This window comes from Mesoplodon bidens, assembly GCF_964165515.1.
Source record: "Mesoplodon bidens genome assembly, chromosome: 17".
Lineage (NCBI taxonomy): Eukaryota > Metazoa > Chordata > Mammalia > Artiodactyla > Ziphiidae > Mesoplodon > Mesoplodon bidens.
The window spans coordinates 18,216,579-18,238,542 of NC_138174.1; the positions used below are offsets into that span (position 1 = coordinate 18,216,579).

Sequence of the window (21,964 nt, forward strand, 5' to 3'; positions counted from 1 at the left end):
GAAGCCCAAGAAAAAGTTTTTTATAAACAGTTCTTTGTAGTATTTTTGTAACTTTTCTATATGCTTGAGATTATTTCTAAAAACAGAAAGTTTTTTAGAAACCAAAGTAGTAAAAAAGCACAAAGAATTAAAGTTCTGAGTTTTCCACAAACCACCTCAGCACTTTTTTAGAAATGTCAAATATTAAATTCTTCTAATTGTTTCCTGATTTTTCTCATGAGGAAGGCGTGTGTGTGTGTGTGTGTGTGTGTGTGTGTGTGTGTGTGTGTCCCCTCTTCTTTGGGGTAATCTTAAACTACTTTCACTTCTGTCTACCACTTCAATCCAGAAAGAAGGGTGAGGGAAGAGGTGGGTCAAGGATTTTCGTTTGTTAGCCACCAGATGGCACCAAAGGACTACCTAATTCAAGATCTGTAAGGTCAATGCACAACTCTTGATAGAGATCAGTATTCATAAGGCAGATCCTAAGCTGAACATTTGTAGTTAAGCAAGTGCTTGCACATAAAAATAAACTCAATGATAACTCTTTAAAAGGGTAAGAATCACTAATTTAAAATATGCAGCAGAGTACCTAACAATATAATAAAAAGTATATTTGAAAAAATGTGTATCTACTTACTGTAAATTTGCTAACACCTTCAAGTTCCCCAAATCTCATGTAAGAGATGTCTGCCTTCTTTTTTCCAACATCTACATCCCCTGCATAGATTTGTTTAATGCCCGCACCTTTAATTAAAGGTACACATTCATCACACGGGCACTTTGTCACAAAAATCATACTTCTTTCTTCTGGTTTTATCTCTTGACACCTACAAAAAATATATATAAAATATTAGGAAGATAGTTTCTACAAGGGTAAGTTATGTTTTAGAAAAATCTTTAAACATTAAAATTGAGCTGCTTTAGGAACAGATTTACAACATTATACACAATAATGATCAAGCCTTATTCTTGCTGAATTAGTCAATGGCAAGATTTTTAGTATTACACTACAAAGGAAATGAAAACAGAGAGAGAAAACAATGCTTTCTAAGTAAGAAACTCTTTATAATGCCAGAATTAGGGGCTAGAACTAACACCCTCCCTAAGAATGTACCATGTGTGATTAGACATTAAGTCATCATGGTAGCCAAAAGGTCTACCTCTTATCTGGTAACTAACAGATATTTCATAATGCTTACTAAATTGATAAATTAATATTAGAGTTCTGTTTTGAGTTACAGTTCCCTTACTCCCTTCCCTAACACAGGATAATTTTATTTAACAAGCATTTGGATTTGACAAAACGAAGCAAGTAATCTGTAATGAAGAGCACAAGGAAAAAAAACAGAGGAGTTTGGTGAAATTTTACATGCCAGGGGTAGTTTAGGACTAAGGAATGCTTCATCTGAGGATACAGGAGTTGTACTTCTGGGTTCTATGGTTTACACTGCTCTCAGTCTTATATTCCCCACCACCAGCCTTCTGCATCCATGTCCTTAGTTCAGATTCTCATTCTGTTCCCTTGTACTAGGGCAGCAGAACTGTATGCATCTAATCTGTTCAAACAATATGCCTGCAACCTAAGTAATCATTAGTATGGCTCTGTCAATGTCATTCAGTTTCTTCACTACCTACCAAATGAAGTCTAAACTCAAAGTCCTCTCTTGTCAGTCCCAACCGAACCCATGTGCTCCATGGTGCAGCCTAAGTGGAACATCTGTGTTCCTAAACACACAAGCATTTTCCTACTTCTAGCCCACTGCTATGCCTGAAGCAAGAATGGTTTCCCTTCAAGTAAGCATCTCCAATGGCCATAATCCTACCAAACCTTTAAAGCACAGCTCAAATGCCAGTTTCTCCATAAAGCTTTTCCCTCTCACTCCCCCTCCATCCGTAGCAGCCCCTGAATTTCCACCCACTTTGTGTTGGCCTTTCCCACACAACTGACCATGATAGGTTGAATACAGTCTTATATCCCATACTGCATTATAAGCTCCTCAAGGACAGAAACCATGACTTACGCAGATTTAAATCCCCTAAGATCACCCACTTAATGGTAAGTGCTGAGAAATGTTTGTGGAAATGATCTAAATTAACATTAGAAGGAGGTAATGCCAGTTATAATCTCTAACAAAAACTACATTAAAGCAATTTGGTTCATAATAAAGTCTATATATTCATAAATATAAATATATGGGCTCTACATTTAGAAAACAAAGCTGATTATATAATGCAGAAATATGCAAGACCCTAAGGACAAACCTCAAGCAGTTTTATACCAGAGAGAGAAGGAAGAAAGGAAAAAAGACTTGCTCAATAAATTTGAAGGCCTGCAGGATCCCTGACAATGGCTTCAGGTCAGGTAGCAAAGACCAAGTATGACCAAAGTTATACTTCTGAAAAGAATATTTCTTGGAATTTTTGGAAAGGCAATAAATTACAGCTAAAAGAAAACTAATTTTAACCCTTGCTACATTTTATAGAAAATACATGCGAACAAATTTCATACCTAAATGTCAAGGCATTCTGTTCTGCGTGTACAATGTATCTGAATTTCCTTATTTCTCTGTCTTTCTGTTTGTCATCCATGTGCGGGAAGTCAGCATACTCAGATCCAACAGGAAAAGCATTATAACCACATCCTATGAAGTACATTGCTCCTGTTCCATCACAACTTCTCTATGAAAAGTAAGCAAACCAACAAAGCTGTTTTCAACATTCTGAAAAGGCATCTTACATTGTATCTTTAAAGCCTAGTATCATACTTCTTATAATGAATTCACTTTTCCATGATAAACTGAGCCATCAGAAAAATACAATATTAGATTTTCCTTCCACAGTGTGGTCTTGTCAAAGTTAAATTTCAAGCAGCCTGATCATCTCTAGTATATAATCTCAAGGCAGTCCTTTGTTTTAGCAGTTAATTAAATACTAGCTTAATTCACAAACTGTTTCACTTGATTCAGACACCTCTCCCTGAATAGGTTATAAGATCCTAGAGAACAGAAACCATGTTTTATACCTCCTTTCTACCCCTTAAAGTAGACCTATTACAGTGTTCCATACACAGCAGGTACTCAATAAATTATTGTTAATTTCTTATATGCTCTGTGCTGTGCTACTGGTTAGCAAGTCAGAAATCCTAAAAATATTTTGAACAGACAATTTCTGTTTTGGACTAAAAATGTGCTAGTGTATATAGTTGGAAAATAAATAATGCACTTTCCTTTAATTTTCATGTTTACTGAGCCTGTACTGTGTTTGTGTGAGTGTGTGTGTGTGTGTGTGTGTAATAGAACTTCCTACTTAAGTTGTTTTTTTTTATTTCTCCTGGTCAGTGGCATATTAGGTGTCAATATGAATGTTTTATCAACTATAAAAGTAAAATATTTTATAAATCAGAACTGTTTATAATAGTTTGGAATATGCTATAAACCTCACTAAATTTCAATATATTATACATAGTTACTCGTGATAGTTTCAATAGTCTCAGTACTATAGCAGTTTGATAAAAATCATTGTTATGATGAGCCAACAGAAGCTTACAAATAAAATATTATCTCATTAATAATAAATTATCCTTCAGCATTCACTAAAGGTTAAACATGCTCACTTTTATATGTGTTATTTCATTTAATTAATCCTCACAACATCCTAGACAGTAGTACTATTACTATTCCCACTGTATAGATAAGGAAACGGAGGCCAAGAGATTAAATAACTTGTCCAAAGTCATAAAGCTGGTAAGCAACATAGCCAGAATTCAAGGATGGGTTGCTTGACTCCAAACCCATGTCCTTCCACTTTACCATGCTGCCTACACTCTAGATAATATAACTGGAAACCTAAATTCTCCATAAAGTAGTTGAGAACCAGGTGTTAAGCCAAAAGGCTGCTGAGCATTTATATAAATCCAAGGGAGATGGGCTTCCCTGGTGGCGCAGTGGTTGAGAGTCCGCCTGCCGATGCAGGGGACACGGGTTCGTGCCCCGGTCCGGGAAGATCCCACATGCCGTGGAGCGGCTGGGCCTGTGAGCCATGGCCGCTGGGCCTGCGCATCCGGAGCCTGTGCTCCGCAACGGGAGAGGCCACAACAGTGAGGGGCCCGCGTACCGCAAAAAAAAATAATAAAATAAAATAAATAAATAAATAAATAAATCCAAGGGAGAGTTCCAACCATAGGCCAGGCCCTGTGCTAGGTTCTGGGAATACACTAGTAAATGTGACGGAGAATCCCAGCCCTCATGAACCTTCTGATCTGGAGACGGTAAGAAACTGGACATGTAAATTTAACTGTGATGAGCGTCACCACTGAGTTGTACAGAATACTATGGGAGTTTCTGGCAGAGGAACCTATTCTAATAGGTGCTAACAATTTGGGAAGAAATGAGAGTCAAGAGATAGTCTGAAGGTGAAATTCACAGCATTTGGTGATTGATTGTTTGAGTGGAATGGGGAATGGGATGGTGACCACTAGTGAAGGAATAGGTTAGCCGGGAAGATACTGAATGTATTGGCTAGGTTGAACTTGAGGGGCTCACGACATATCCAGCCAGATAGTCAAATTACTTGCTATAAAGTCTGTTGAAGGACACTTAGGCCCCCCTACTCATCTTTTAGTCATCCTCATAGTTACGAAGTATCTCTTGGTTCCATGCCCTCCCAACCCATCCACATAATTCCAAATCCTCATCATCTCTTTTTATTAATCTCCCTATTTCCTGTCTAGCCCCACTTCATTTTTTACATGCAAATCTAATCAAATCATTTTCCCACTTAAAATATTCTTGGATTGCTCTGTCCAATAGAGTAGCCAGTAGCCCCATGTGGTCAGTGCAAACTGAGAGGTGCTATAAGTATAAAATACATACAGGATTGTGAAGACTCAATACTCCCCCCAAATGCAAAATATTTTATTAAAAACATTAACCAATATTTTTATATTGGTTACATGTTGAAATGATAATATTTCTGGACAGATGATTAAGTAAAAATATATATATATATATATATATATATATATATTTTTTTTTTTTTTTTTTTTTTTTTTTTTGGCCGCACTGCGTGGCACATGGGAACTTAGTTCCCCAACCAGGGATCGAACCTGTGCCCCCTGCAGTGGAAGCGTGGTGTCTTCACCACTGAACCGCCAGGGAAGTCCCAAGTAACATATACTCTTAAACTTAATTCACCTGTTACTTTTTATTTTTTTAATGTGGCTCCTAAAACAATTTAATCACGTATGTGGCTTTTGCCTTTTCTTTCTGTTGGTCAGCACTGTGCTGGCGTGTCCCACTGTCTGATGGATAAAGTCTAAACTCTCTGTGTGGTATACAGAGTTCTTCATGGTGCAGCCCAAGGTTTTGCTACTCTGCTAGACACAGGACCCTGGACTTCAACGTGCCAAATCACTTGCCTTTCCCCACATTCTCACGCCCTACCTCTGCATGTTACCCTTCTAGTCCCACTGACTTGCTCTGCCTGATGAACCCCTACTCATTCTTCAAGACTAATAGCACCTGACCTCCCCTAAGAGTATTTTACTCATTTCTCCAAGTGGAGTAAAGGTGCCTCCTCTGTGCTCTCACGGTATCAGGTTATAATTACAGTTATATACCAGTCTCTTTTTCACCTCTGTCTCCATCACTAGACTATATAAGGCTATGAAGGGTGAACTATGTGATCCTTAACTCCCCATTGTTCAATGTGGCACGGAGCCTACCCTGTGGAAGGTGTTTAATAAATGTTCACTAAGTGAATAAATCTATATAAAAAACTGTTGAGAGAATATGCAAATGTTTATAAAACTTAATAAATACACCAATAAGAAATATTAATCCCTAGGGGTCAACAAAATGTCATGTACTTAAGATCGAAATATGTTTAAACAAAATCAAGTTTAAATGTTTATAAAGAATTATTTTCATACTTACAGATTTTCCTTCTGCCCAGATGACTGCTCCAACTCCTGTTTTATGATCCTCTGAAAGATACATGGCATGTAACTCAGTAAAAATCAATGATTTGTTAGTTTCAGAAATATTTTTTCCAAAAATAATAAACATGTATTTATTGAAATATACTTCATAAATATAGCAGCAATCCTTGACAAGCTCACTAATTACGGAAAAAGTATGAAAATAAATATTGTCAAGCATAGAATATATGGGAGCTAGGTACGAACTAACTATAGACAGTGTCACTACCAACCCAATCTCACATGATCTACGTGCAGAGATAACACAATGGCAGTGCCTGCACTCAGGTGACTTCAAAGCTGTAACCAGAACTGAGTGTAACTTTATTGAATTTCCACCAACAAGTCAGTTTTTAAATGACTATTTCTAATAGACGATGAAATCAATTAAGAAGGAAGTTTCTGAACTAATGGATTTAGTGTAATAACCATTCACAACAATCAAATCCGTCTTCTCCTAGCATTTTTTGCACTCTAATCATGGAAAATACATTTCATGAAAGTGTTCTTGCTATGAAAAAAGTTCAAACTCATAATACAAACATAAACAAATCTTTATGGGCTTCCATATAATATATATATATATATATACACACACACACACACACACACACATACACTTTTTTTTGCTGGAAGGTACATGAAAGGAATTTTGATTTAAATAAAATGATGTCCTTTCCCTGACCTTCACAGTTTCCCTTGAGGGGAAAAGAATGCCAAGTTAGTGACATGATGCCCATTTCTAAATCAAGTGGCAGAAGTCACAAATATAAGATTATAATTTCCCTGCAGAACCAACCTATTTACTTTGCAACAAGAAAGGCTGTATTTCTTAAAACTATTAACCTTAAACAGAAAATACAAAACCAAAATAGAAATTCTAAATATTAAGAACTGAGTCTTTCTTTCTACTACTACTAAGGGTGAGTTAAAATTTTCTAAGACAATTATACACAAATTATAAAAACCATAGTATTTATCAAAATCTTAATAAGAGACCAATATAGTTAAGTAGGTACATTTACACAGAGAAAGTGAAAATTATCTGTGAACTTGCCCTCAGGCATTTTCATATTGATGAGGATTAAACGAAACTGTGGCTTCACCCCACAATTTCCTAAAAGTTAATCCTTCCAATAATAACATATTTAAATACTTTCCTAGTAAAAGTACAAAGAAACATTATTCTACCTATGCATGAAAAACTAGGATGCCTGATAAAGTTAATTTTTTAAGAAAGTTATGATACTATAATGAAATTCCCCATCTTCAGGTCAAGCAAGCTTGGGTTTTCAAAATTATACCACAAAGCATTTTTATCATTTATTTTAAACACTTGTTATCCATTATCTCATTTTTATCCTAAAGGTAAAGCAGACAAAATTTCCTTTTCTAGATGAGAAAACAGGCAAAGAAATTAAGTGACTAAAATTTAGCCGTCACACCCAACCGGCTTGCCTCCCTCCAATGTGAAGAATTTTGTAACAAAGGTCCCCCTTCACTGAATACCTGAGTGCCTGTACTCACGAAGCTTATGGTCCGATGGAGAAGGAAGATGGTAACAAGGAAACATCTAAGAACCTAGGTGCTGTGCTGGGCTATGAAGGAAAGGAGCAGGATGCTGAGGAACAGTGTATGGGAGAAACATACGTTATAGAGTGGAGACTGTCAGGAAAGGAATTTGGGGGTAAACAAAGTTTTGTTCCTTCCAAGATTGTCAGAATACAACAAGAATGGAAAAGAATATAATTATGGCTTTATGCTCCTTTCTAAGGTAAGCAGTATAGAAGTTAAAAACCTAAGATTATATTTTGTTTATATTATAAATGAAAACCTTTAAGTAAAATTGTACTTAATACATGCATAAATCTGAAACACAAAATGAAAAACTCAAATAGAAGCTCTTCATATCAAGAGTCTACTTTTCCTACCATTGACACTAAGTATTTTTCATATTATTATTTTTTTAGTCCAGGAGCCACTTTTTCTGTTTCAGTCTAGAGACAGCCTAAATCTTGTCAGGAGGAAAAAAAATGTGATTTTTTAAACTAAGCTCAGGGACTTCCTTGGTGGCACAGTGGTTAAGAATCTACCTGCCAATGCAGGGGATAGGGGTTCGAGCCCTGGTCTGGGAAGATCCCACATGGCGCAGAGCAACTAAACCCGTGAGCCACAACTACTGAGCCACATGCCACAACTACTGAAGCCCACGCACCTAGAGCCCGTGCTCCACAACAAGAGAAGCCACCGCCATGAGAAGCCCGCGCACCTCAACGAAGAGTAACCCCAGTCACCGCAACTAGAGAAAGCCTGCACGCAGCAACAAAGACCCAACACAGCCAAAAATAAAGCTCTACTACTTAGCTAAGGTTAGTTTCACCAAGAAAATATTCTTTACTACATGTCTTTTGAAATCATAATAAAATTTCATCCATATACGATGAGTAGATTTCACCCAGCCCCCAAGGTTGGATGACAGATGAGGTAATTTCTCAAAAATCTTTTCACGTCAGTAATTTTTACGTAAAGTTTCTCAAAAAACTTTCACGTCTGTAAATTGCTCCCCAGGATCTGGTCATTCACAGGATTTTCTCTGTATACCCTTGAAGGAAAGGTCAACTTAAAATCACTGAGCCAAATTCCTGAGACTCTTTGGTCACTGAAAGTCAGAGGACTCTTTATCCTATGGTTCTGGAACACAGGCATGGTTATTTTAGCTCCCAATACTGTGGTCATGTCAGGGTTTGTCCAAGTGTGGCTCACAAACCAACTGCATCAGAATGACTGGCCGCTTGTTACAAAGGCAGACTCCTGGCTCCCATGGAAATTCCATGAATCAACCTCTCAAGGGAGGCAGCAGACTCAGGAATCTGTACTTCTCATGAGCATCACCTCTGACTCGCAGGCAACTAAAAGTTGAGAACCGCTAAGTTATGATTTGAAACAGTTAACTTTCTTGGCTACTCCAACCTACTTTCATCATCAGCGTTGTGGTTCAGAAGGAAGGCATAATCGTCAGCTTTGGAAAATGCCTAGTCTAATGGGAAACAGGACATAAAAAGAAATCAAAACTCACACTTAAACCAGGTAGGTAAGATGTGATGCCCTCCTATCTCTGTTTTTTCCCCTAGAGTCTAAACAAATTTTGTCACTTTTTTGCTACCCTCAAAGTAGCTTAGAAACATACTTTTAATGACACCTCTGTGGATCCTATTTACTCATCATTCAAAAATCAATTATTAATTACCTACTTTCAATTAGTTTTAGAACTCTGTTAGAAGTTTTGGCATTCTTTTAAATCATATGTATATTTTTAAATGAAATGGTTTAACGGAATGATTTCTTCACCTGTTAGAGTGAAATAAGGTTATGTGAGCTGAACAGCATAAAATTTAAAGTTTGAGTTATTAGAAACACACTAAGTCAAGGGGATATCTACCTTGCTGGATTGTCCTCAATGTTAAGTGAGGTACATATATAAATCACCTACCTCTGTGCCTGACACATAGTAGGTGCTCAATAAATTATTATCAATGAGGAGTATCAGTCCAGAATTCCTTATCTGCAATCCCTTATATCAAGTTTTTAAAAACAGCTTGACACACACATACATATAGCATGTACATATTATTTTTCTAAAATCTGAAAAATTCTGAATTCCTTTTCACCTGGCTTCAAGAGCTTTGGGTAGGGGACTGTGGACCATTTATCTTTGTATATAAAAATACTTCTTTTGTGCTGAGGAAAAAACAATGATGAGGACATGGTCTCTCCCCTGGAAGAGCTCACAGTGGAAAGGAGCACATGACAAAGAGTCGCATTCTATTCAGGATTTGGGTCCCAGGCAAGAAAGTCATACATAGACAAAAAATTAACCTTGAAAAACCTTTTAAATTGCCCATCAAGCGCATAAGTACAAAACTCTGCACAGTAACAGCAGATAAATTTACAATACTGTAACTACACTAGTAGAGTATCTAATAAAGAATATATATGCAAATTTATATCTATACATTACTGCATCTTTAAACAGTGGAGTCATACACGGTATTATTAGGTATTATTAGGAGAGGAGCTCCTGAGATCAAGTAAAAAAACAGACTCACACCTCCCGTCTTACGCTCACTCTGGAATCTGCTGAATTCTAATTAGCAAATGAGAATTAGTGAAGTATAGCTGTAACAGCTGTTTCCATCTATGTTTCTGTCCTTCCAGAATGGTTGGGAGAAAAATTCTTTATAAAGCTGGAGTTGGCAGAGACTAACATATAGCCCACGATACAAGATAATTACATTAAGTCAGAGCTTTACAGAATACAGTTGTTTGGCATCATGTAGTTTGTGCCTATAGTAGAATCAAATTCTTTAATAAGAATCAAGTGATTATTAACCCTGCTGAATGTTGGAATCCCTTACAGAAATTTAAAAATTCACAGTCCTAGGACATACCCTTAGGGACCAAGTTTAGTAGGTCTGGGTTAGAATTTGAGCATTCTTACTTTTAATAAAAGTTTCTAGGGTGATTCTAACATGCTGCCATTTGAAAACCTCCATTTTACTGAAATTACTTCAACCTGTGGTCTTTGTTGAGCATATACTGCAGACCAGTGGCATTTGTATGGACCTTTTCTGAAGATTTTCTCTCTTCTCCTTTCTTGGGATAAGTTTAAAAATTCCTACTATAGCCTACTCACCAAATCTTACTCTACTGTTCCTCCTGCCTGCATTTTCTTTTCCTTATTTCAAAGTTGCATTTTAAAAAGTGATCATGATTCTACTTTGAAAAATGTTATGTCTGCTGAGATGTAGAAACACTGTTCTATAATTGGAAATACAGGTACCACCTTTTATCATGATAGAGAAAATTCCCAAGTAATATTTTCCTTTTTCACATACTTACTCAGGTACAACTTAATATAGTAAAGTAAATATCTTTGATTTCTCCACTTGCTGATTGAAGACATACCAGAAATTGGAAGAATATGACAAAATTCCTTTACTTTGATTCTATTCGTTATTTTGAATTCATATTTTTAAAGATTTTTAAAGTTTTTACTAAATACTGAATACCTACAGAATATTGAAGAGTTGAGGAAAAAAATGAATAATTCTGGTTCTCTCTCCCCTCTCTTTTTGTCCTATCTCTAGTGGAGGGCTCATTCAACTGTGAAATGATAAAAGCAAGAAGCAGAAAGGGCCTAATCAGATTCTGATTTATAAATGTAGCACCTGATATAGGCCACAAGAAATCCTAAAACTACTCTAAGAGTTGTCTACTCAAGGGTCTCACTAACTTCTCTTTATTTGTATGACCAACAAAACCTTAGTATCTAAGAGTCAATAAACGCTACCATAGATGAAATGAACACCACTTTACTTCTGAGACAAATACGACCCAAGCAGCCCCGATTTATCAACTAAGCGTATAACTCACCAGTTCGATATGCCAATAACCTGGCCTGAATCATGCAGTGCCTTGCAATTTCTTGCGGCAAACTCTGATTGTGAATTTCATTAATCTGTTCAGTATTGCTACAATAAAATCCGTAGTGTTTAAAGTTGGGCACACTGGAAGCTACTGTGGCCAAAAGCAGGATAAGGTCTTTCATGTTTTGTCTTAGGTTGCTAAAGTACGGATTTTCACACAGGTTCTCCAAACCTATAGTCATCAGTATTTGCTTATGCATTTCTTCTCTGGAAACCAAAAATATCATTTCATATTCTTTTATTCTTTCTTGTTTACATTCAGAATAAAAGTCAATGGTAGTGTCCGGCAATGTTTTTGAAATTTTTTGAATAAAGTCACATTTGTAAGAGGTCTCCTCTACAAACTGCACCATATAACACACCAAAGGCTGAAGTAAAACACACACATGGGCCCGACTGTTTGACTTCAATCTTTCCACTGCTTTGGCATCTAACTTTGCATCTTCAGAACTAGAAGCCTCAGTAAGCAAGCTTATTTCTGGATCAGCAGGCCAATATGAAATTCGGTTAACTCCAGCTGAAATACAAAATATGAAAGGTAGTTATCAGATGCATGCTGAAATTAAGGGTTTTCTTGATAAATCCACCATATCACTGCAGTAGGTCCAAAGGTCCCAATATAATAAAAGTCTATTACCAAGTCACCAATAATGTAGCCCAAGTGCTGGCAAACTATGGCCACAGGCCAAATCTGTCCTGTTGTCTATTTTTATACAGCTTGCAGGTCAACAATGGATTTCACAGTTTTAAATAGTTGGAAAATCAAAAGAAAACTATTTTGTGACATGAAAATCATATAAAACCCAAATTGCAGTGCCTATAAAGATTTGTGGAAACACAGACAAACCTAATCTTTGACATTGTCTCTGGCTGTTTCTGTACTACAATGGAGTGTAGCTGAGTTGAGAACTGAATAGCTGTATGGATACCCTACGGCTTGCAAAGCCTAAAATACTTACCATCTGGCCCTTTATAGGAAAAGTTTGCCGACAACAAAACCCATGGAAGGTATCTGTGGAATCACTACCTTTGCTAAGTGTGGTCCCAAAGCCCAGAGCTAGGACTATATACCAGAGTCCTCCAAGTAATCAAATGGCAGCTTTTAGAAATACCATAACATAACTGATACTGGCTAGAGTTTTGTACCTGAAATAAACAATTCATCCACACATGAAAAATGTACCTGTACTCTAAACTCTTCCTCTGGGAAGCTCTTCTAAGAAAATATTTGAAATAACGACAAAAGAAAATTCATGCATGCATATGTTTAGTGCAGCATTGTTTAAAACAGTAAAAACATAGAAAAAATCTAAATGGCCAAAATAGAGGAATGGTTTAACACATTACAGTCTTCCTCATAATAAAATATGCAGTTATCCAAAACGTCCACAAAGAATTTGTAATGTGAGGGCAGCAGGGAAGCAGGGGGAGAGGAAGCAATATTAATTGTTTTTAAGTCCACAAAATTGAAGACAAAACAACAAACTAGAAGGAACATTTTTCAATCAATGTAACAGAGAAAAAAGGTTAGTAATCTTTGATATACAAATATTTTAATCCACTAAGAGCACATATGAATTGACAGGAATAAAGCCTCCAAGAGAGACAAAATATATGAACAATTTACAAAAGAGAAAACAAAACTGGATAATATGAAAAGTTTTAAATTTGTGTTTGAGAATGAACGATGAGATGCCTTATACAGAACTAAGCACATAAATGTTCATCAATTAGTTACTATTTTACAACAAAGAAACCCCTTTGCTAGTGTTTCATGTAACTTCCGCTAGGAGAGGCATTTACGTTTTTGATAATTGTGCACAGAAGTGAACAGGCAGATGGCCCACACGTTTTCTGCATTCAAAGATATAGATGAACTAAAAAATTCGAGTTAAACAAACACACATTTCTATCTACTCCCTGATACTACTGACCCTTACTGTGCCTTGGGCTGTAAAGTAATCTTGAAGGCCTCAAAGCTATCAGAATGTTTCCTCTGGCTGTTTCTTTTTCCCTCTGTTGGAGTTCTCATAATTCATTTCCTAACCAGCAGTAATGATCAATCTTTCACCTAAGCATTCTGGTTGCTTCTAGTAATCCTGATTCAAGAAGAGGGGATGACCAATGTTTAAACGTATTTTCATGTACTAGTAGCAGAAGCTACAGCAAAGGTTCTCAAATTTTTTGGTCTCAGACTCTGTTACGCTCTTAAAAATCGATGAGGACCCCAAAGAGTTTTTGTTTATGTGGACTATATCTACTGATATTTACTGCATTAGAAAATTTAAGCAAAATTTAAAAATATTAATTCATTAAAAATAGCAATAAGGGGCCTCCCTGGTGGCGCAGTGGTTGAGAGTCCGCCTGCCGATGCAGGGGACGCGGGTTCGTGCCCCGGTCTGGGAGGATCCCACATGCCGCGGAGCGGCTGGGCCCGTGAGCCATGGCCGCTGGGCCTGCGCGTCCGGAGCCTGTGCTCCGCAATGGGAGAGGCCACAGCAGTGAGAGGCCCACGTACCGCAAAAAGAAAAAAAAAAAAAAAAATAGCAATAAGAACCATCATAAATTTATATAAATAACATAGTTCAATAAAAAATAACAATTTTCCACAATAACAACAAAAAGCAGTTGAGAAGAATGGCATTAAAGTTTATATAAATCTCTATTATCCGGCTGAATAGAAGATAGTTGGGTTCTCAAATCTGCTTCTGCTTTCAACCTCTTGCCTTAGCTTTTCATTGAAGTATATATAAAAAGTGTCCAGCCTCACATGATATGCAGTTTAAAAAGGAGTATTTTAACAGCCATTTCAAATAATTATGAATACTCTTCACACTACATAAAATTTTGAGAAGGGATAGTTTCTTAGAGGTGAGTTACAGTGTGGAATCTGAAATCACACAACAAACTTTGTGTACTGTTATGTTAAAGTCCACTGGTCTGTCTTATACTTAGAATGGTTCTTTCACTCACGTGTGATTTTCTAGCGTCATGCACTGGTCATTTGGAAAACAAGAGTTTACTGATTTCACAATACTTAAAAAAAAAGAAAACTCATTCATTAATATAACCACCAATCTCATCAGAAGAGTCTTTAAGCAGTGGGAAGCTGTAAGCTTATGATGATGGTAGACAGGAGTTTTTCAATTCTAATTTTCACTTGAAGGCTCAAATTTTATCAGTGGCAATAAATGCTGTCAGTTGTTTTCCTGGAAGTGACGGTTTCACTTCATTCATTTTTGAGAAAATGTCTGTTAAATAGCCAAGTCTAAGTAACTATGGTTTGTTAGTTCATGGTGTTCCATGAAAAAAACTGGGTAATTCAGTTTGTGACTCAAACAACTGCATAAGCGGTTTTCCTTAAGGCAAACTTCATACTTAGGTTTCTAGCAAAAGTGCTTTATGTCCACCTCCTATTTTCTCATACAGAATCTTAAAAAGATGCGTACTAAGGGTTGGGTTTAATAAAATTGATTTTTTTTTTTTTTTTTTACTGTTTCATCAATGACATTCTTACATGAAACTCCACACCCTCCACCTTTTTTTTTTAACTCCAAATAGGTGGCTATGTAAGAGTACAATGACTACTATCGCCTTGATTCATACAACCGCAACAGTAGTTTTACTCAACATTTTTTTAGTACTATTAGCATAAATGTAGTATTATTATGAAAATAGTTTTACCTTGTGGACCATGAGGAGGTCACAGACCACACTTTGAGAACCACTAGGCTTTAGAAATGTTTGCTTTGTAACTGAGGTAACAGTAATTATAACTGAAATAAGTTAGCTAGAGCATGGGGTTAAACCATGCCCCTTTCCAAGAGAAGTAAATAACATGTAAGCCTAATCAAACATAGCAATGTTATTTATATATGGCTCTAATACCAGCATAAAAGCATTTCCATTGCATGTCCTTCCTGATTTTCCACATTTCATTATCTCTCTTGCAAGGTTTAAGTGTCTGAACTCAAAGACACAAGCAATGGTGAATTTACTCGTACTCCTCCATTTTTCTAATTCTTGGCTCTGAGGCTATTAAGAGTGCTTTAAGTGTAGTCAACTCAGCGCAAAACACGACTTTTATTCATTCTTCTCTCTTGACTCTAGAAGAGATCAGTCGACAAATGTCTGGTTCTTTCACATTCTTTCCTTTCTAGATCGATGCCGCCACCTGAACCCTATTTTACACCTTATCTAATGCAACAGTCTACTAATCAAGCTCTCAACCTCTTTATCTTTCCATGTTCTAATTCAATAACAACAAAAAATAATAATCATGTTACATCCTGCTCAAAACTCTTCAATGGGAAAAGGAGAAAAAAATGCCACCACCACAATCACACTTACCTTCTCTATTCGTAATTGCAGGGGAAAGACTACAGAATCTAATAACTTTAATCATAGATACCTACTTACCAGCTTGAAATACTCGATGCAGGCCAGGAGACCCTAGCCCCATGACCATTTCTTCTGGAAGTGCTTCCACTTGTAGCTTAAGGGAACTGCCCTGATCACCGATCTGATCCTTACTCTTAAGACTTTGATATAAACAAAAACAGCTCGCCCTCAAAGCAAATTTAGCAACTCTGTTCTATAAGATAGAGCCCAAAGGCCAGACAGTTTTTCAAAGTTCTCCATTAAGGCCCCAACCTATCATTATAATCCTTCTGCCACTATTCTCTTCAAGAATAATTTTCCACTCCGAACACTGACCCCCAGAACCCTGCTTCTCACAACTTGATGACCCCGCATGCGCGTGCATTGTCCTCCTGACCAGAAATGTGTTCCTCCTCCTCTACATCTGACCCATAAAGGTCCAGCTTAAGCCCCAGCTATTTATAACATGCCAGCCTGCAGGGATCACTGTCACTCCTCTGAGCTCATATATCATTTACAGCTGTTATTACTCATTTGGTATTACATGATGTATTACATTAAATTGGTTTTTGCCCCTTTTTGCCCCCAAATAACACCTTGAGGGAAAGGATTAGGAACTACATTAGCCTTTTTTTCCCCAGAAGCTCTCTGAACTGTGTCCTTTTGGGTTTTAAGGAAGCTTCATTACATAGGCATGATTGATTAGGTCACTGGCCATTGGTGTTTGAACTTAAACTATAGCCCGGCTCTCCTCCCTAGAGGTCTGGTGGGGGTGAGGCTGCAAGTTCCAACCCTCTAGTCACCTGGCTGGTTCCCCTGGCAACCAGGCCCCATCCGTAGGGGATTCGCAAAAGTTACCTCATTAACATAAACTCAGTAATGGTGGAAAGGGACTTGTTATGAATAACAAGACACCTTTCTCATTCTTAACACTCTGGAAATTCAGAAGATTTTAGTTGCTCTGTGTCCAGAATGGAATGAAGACTAAGTATATAATTCATATTATAAATCACTGTCATCACAGTGCCTATGTAAAAGATATACTATTTTTTAAATAGGAAAGTGGTCTGAATACTTACCTGGGTGCAAAATAGAATCATAATCACCAAGAGGATTAGTGAGTAGCCCAGAGTGGCAGAGATAGATAGCTGTGTGTTAATACTGTGTTCTCCTCCTTCCAAAGGATAGAGGGGTCACTGGGAGGCAGCCGCCCAGCCAGAAACTACAGTTCCCACAATGGATGTGAACAGAAATGATGTCTGTGACTTCCAGGCCAGGGTTTTTAAGAAGCAGGTATGCCTTCTCTACTCTCTGTCTCTAGATGCAGAGGAGGCCAGAAGGATGACAGTAGCAACAAGACAGAATATGCCTAGGCCCACGGATCAACCACACGGAGAACAGCTGCTGTTCAGCAACACTTGCATTGGACTATTACGCGGGTGATAAGTGTCTAGTGTATTAAGCCACTGAAATGTTGATGTTTATTTGTTATAGCAGCTAGTATTAAATCTACAATACACTGAGGGTCATCTAACTAGTTAGTGACACAGCTGAGACCAGGATCCATGTTTTCTGACTCTTCTTACAGTACATCAAACTGTCTTCAGATATATATTTATATTTCTAAATTATCTCTGTGGTATTTAGGCAATTTGTTCCCATTTGATTTGTTCTCAGATAAATGCTATTAATCTCCAACAAAGCCTTATCTGCACTTACCATTTACAATCATTTTCAAACAAGCAGAACATGGTTTTCTGGAGAAATAAAGATCACAGTTTTTCAACCTTGACCCATGTTTTATCAGAGCGATTTTCCCAGCATGTAAATCTTCACTTGAACAGTGGAGACCAACAATTTTCATGTTTTTCACCACCACAAGACCAGTTCTCTTCACCTACATTAAGATACAAAATAATAATTTATTTTATAATTTATGTGATTAGTTATAATATCTAATGATCGTATCATGGATTATACTTGATTTATTAATAAAATGAAAGTTTTGTTTAGTTCTTCATCTGAACAGTTCGAACAAAAGCACATTTCTCATTAGGTCCAAAAATTTTTCTGAAAGTTTAATGTTGACTTGCTACCAGAAATTTTCTAAATCTAGGCTTTATTAACCAAACAATTATGCATTTAATTATCATAAATTTACCCTAGTAAAAAATGAATACATTTTAACCTAGTAAAGGGCAATAATGAAGTCGATTTGACTTGTTTCTTAATCTAGTCTAAGACTACTTAGTATTAAGCTTCTAGATAATAAGGAAAAACTTGGAAAACCCTGTGATTTTACACATGGATAAGTGAAGGCCAGAGTTTACATGATTTTCCGAAAGACCCATAGATGGTAAAAGGCAGAACTAAATCAGAGGTCATATTAAGTTTTCAAAAAAACATTTTTTTATTGAAGTATAGTTGATTTACAATGGTGTATTAATTACTGCTGTAAAGCAAAGTGATTCAGCCATACATATATATACATTCATTTTTTTAAATATTCTTTTCCATTATGGTTTATGATAGGATATTGAATATAGTTCTCTGTGATATACAGGGACCTTGTTTATCCATCCTATATACAATAGCTTAAATCTACTAAATTTGAAAATATTTTAAATACTGACTAAAATAAAGGTAATTCTCAACTTTTTTCTAAAAATTGACTCTAACAATTTTTAGGACTATGGCAGTCTAGACTAATGTGGTAGGACCCACCTCCTACAAATATATAGATTATTTATAATTTTAAAAATGTTTTAAAATGAATAGTCAAGCTCAAAAGAAAGGAAGACATAACCCTCAGGTGTTAGAAAGGAAGACAGAACTCAAAGCAAAAGCAGTAAACTGCAGCTATCTCAGCAGTTTCCCACCCACAGTAAGGGACTGGGCTGACTGCTTTAAGCCCCAGAGGCTGAGCACTGGCTGGAGTTCTAAAGAGTGGTTACTTTAAACCTAAAGTGTCCTAATTTATACAGATACTAATCAAATAAGCTGCTGTAACAATATTAATATCAGATAAAATAGACTAAAGTTAAAAATCAGTTCTACATAAGCCACAAAACAATCTATGCTGTTTTCACAGCAAAAGATCCTGAAGTAAGGAATGTAAACCTAATCCTTGGGTTCATAAGGGATTTTACAATATGAGGGGGACTTGGGCTGAGAACAGAGTGTCCATTATTCCCTAATCCCTTTCAAAGGGATTTTACTCTACAGTTATTCCCAATAGGACACATTTTAAATCACTTTAAAGATCAGACCAAAGCTGTATTTACTAAAATAGTCAAGTTTCGGTTTCAATTATGAGTATAAATTTTTGAAACTATAGAGAACGATACTTTGTGAAGTGTGAAGGAACAGAGAAGATTTCATAGAATTCCCTTTCAGAGGTAATCAACCATCTCCTAAACATTCTGGACATTTAAAAGGAATATAAAAATCTTTCCCTTACAAAATATATGTCCAAAAACATAGATTAAATATGAAAGACCTGTCTATACTGGCTTTTAAAATAAGCCTTAAATTTACCTTGACTCCTTTCCCCTCCCTATCCCCAAATTTCTTAAGAGCTTTATGTTCCTCAAACATAAAGTATATGTTAGTATCTACTTCTAAATACTTCCAGCAAGCTTTTTAAAAAATTACCACTGATGAGGCCTTATCAAAAGATCTCAGTAGACTAGAGCTCATTTTATTTAAATGAACCAATTGTGACCAATGGAAATGGCTGCAATTAAATGATTTTAGCTTTAGACTTCCTAAGTAGTTATGCAGACAGAAATAAAGCCAGAAACCCTGACCACAAAAGACTTAAAAAAAAATTATTCCTAAAAAATGGGAAACATACTCAACAATTTATTTTTTTATTGGAACAATCTTTTAGGCCAAGTTTATCACTTTTTTGTCTAGAGTCCTTTTCACTTCAGAAAATACCGTGGGTTTTTTTTTCCATTTTGTTTCTAGTTAAGGCCAAAATATCAAGTTTGAGACCAAGATTTTTCCATCCCAAACTGAAAACAAAACAAAACCAATAAAAGCCTAAGTTGCATTCCATTTCGATACTTCCACTTACTCCAACTCCCAGAAGACTGAATCTTTGCAGTGAATCACTGTTCTGGATCCTGATTTTGCTTCACTTCACTAACATCTTGGCAAGTGTCTAAGTAATCCTAGTCACAGAGTTTTACATTAAAACATAGGCAAAAGAGGACAGTCTGCTTTGTAAATGAACTAGTACATTTACTTAAATGGCAATTCATGACTCTTTTCCCTTTTGCCTTTCTTATCATTAAAAACATCTAACTAGGGGCTTCCCTGGTGGCGCGGTGGTTGAGAGTCCGCCTGCCGATGCAGGGGACACGGGTTCGTGCCCCGGTCCGGGAGGATCCCGTGTGCCGCGGAGCGGCTGGGCCCGCGAGACATGGCCGCTGAGCCTGCGCGTCCGGAGCCTGTGCTCCGCAACGGGAGAGGCCACAGCAGTGAGAGGCCCGCGTACCGCAAAAAAAAAAAAAAAAAAAAAAGAAAAAGAAAAACATCTAACTATTCTAAAATAAATTATTTCTATATTCTTGTTGGGCATTTTAGAGACTCACTCTCAGAAATAATCAGGAAATCTCCAGGAATGTACATCAGAATCATCAAGGTAACTTTTTTCAAAACATACATGTCTCCACTTCACACCCAATGAATCAGAATCTCTCTGGAAAACTCAAAAGATTAAAATAGCAAGGAAATACTATGCAATATTAAAAAGAACAAGGTTCATCTTGCCAGGTTTGGGCTTTGATTTTACCCTACTTACAAGCTAGTAAATTAGCCTGTTACTGTTTCATGGATGCTAGCAGAAGACATGAAACTCCTGGGTCAGAAACAAAGGACTTTATGGTTCACAGCACAGCAAGCCATGTGAGCATCATGTTTGTGATGGTTCCCTTGCCCCCAAGTCCCACAAGGGGTCATGCAGATGGGTCCATATGGATTCCTGGACATGAAGCGGGTTGTGTTACAGGAGAGGAACACTGAGCTCAGGAATCTGTTGTGTTTTATTGCAAATAGTGAGCAAACCTGCTCTGTGTCCCAGAGGGAGACATTATCTCAACCCTCAAGGTTGCTTGTAGCAAACACAACTCTTGAGAAATGGCCTAGGTAAAGAACAGTTAGGGCCTTGCATTCTTGGCAAGACCGGCAGGATGTGTTGGAGTTTGAAAGAACATGAAGAGTGTTTCTCAACACATCTATGTAAACTAATATGGGAAGGTGAGAAGAGTTAAATTTGAAAAATTTTAAGAAAGAGCAAGATGTAGGAACATATTACAGAATACATAATCCCATCTGTTCTCCCTCACCACCCCCAACCTTTGGAGAGACATGTATAGTCTTGCAAATGTATGATTTTTAAAAGAGGATACAAAAACTCTCTTGGAAGTGGGAATGGGGAACTTGAGTATAAAAGAGACTTTTATTCTACTTTATACCATTCCTTTTGCTTTGTTATTATGAGCCTATGTCTTTTTTTAAATCATAAAAATTCACCTGTTTTTTGTCAGTAGATACTCTTGCCATCTCTTCATTATCTCCGAAGGGTCCATGCTTTCCTTCCTCCCTTTCCTAATTAAGCGCAGATTAAGGTGGGAAAAAACAATTAGTACATAAGATGTGATTAATTCAATATTTCCTATTTAAAGACTGGTTTCTTTGGCTGTGGCCATTTATTTTTTTCCTCGATGAAACTCTGTATTGACTTCCTGCTTTGTTCAGGTTCAAGTTCAGACTACTCAACCTAGTAAATAAGGCTTTTATAATCTGGCCCCTGAATACTTTTCTAAAATACAGAAGAACTGAAAATAAAATTCTGTAGTTTAAGGTTTCAGAGTTGGGGCAGTTTTGAGCAATGGAAAAGTCCTAATGTGGCCATGGCTAAGAAGGACTAAAGGGGAATAGAGGTAAATTACCTGGCATTGGGAAGGTGAAGAACTATGTAGCAAGGATATGAACTATGGATTGTGGTAGGCAGAATTATGGTTCCCCCAAAGACCTCCCGGTCCCAATCCCTGGAGCCTGTGGCTATGTTACATTACATGGCAAGGTTGCATACGGAATTAAAGTTGCTAATCATTTTGAGATGGGGAGG

At 36.9% G+C, this 21,964-nt stretch overlaps 1 protein-coding gene across 1 annotated transcript in view; it reads right to left on the minus strand.

Annotated features, from left to right (window-relative positions):
- CDADC1 (cytidine and dCMP deaminase domain containing 1) overlaps positions 1–21,964 on the minus strand; it is a 43,787-nt gene that overhangs the window by 14,619 nt on the left and 7,204 nt on the right. The window contains exons 3-8 of the mRNA XM_081214417.1: positions 21,367–21,441; positions 17,545–17,722; positions 11,393–11,962; positions 5,916–5,965; positions 2,492–2,661; positions 620–809 (exon numbers count right to left, since the gene is read on the minus strand). Coding sequence (XP_081070543.1) covers positions 620–809; positions 2,492–2,661; positions 5,916–5,965; positions 11,393–11,962; positions 17,545–17,722; positions 21,367–21,441 — 1,233 coding nt within the window. The remainder of the gene's footprint in view (positions 1–619; positions 810–2,491; positions 2,662–5,915; positions 5,966–11,392; positions 11,963–17,544; positions 17,723–21,366; positions 21,442–21,964) is intronic.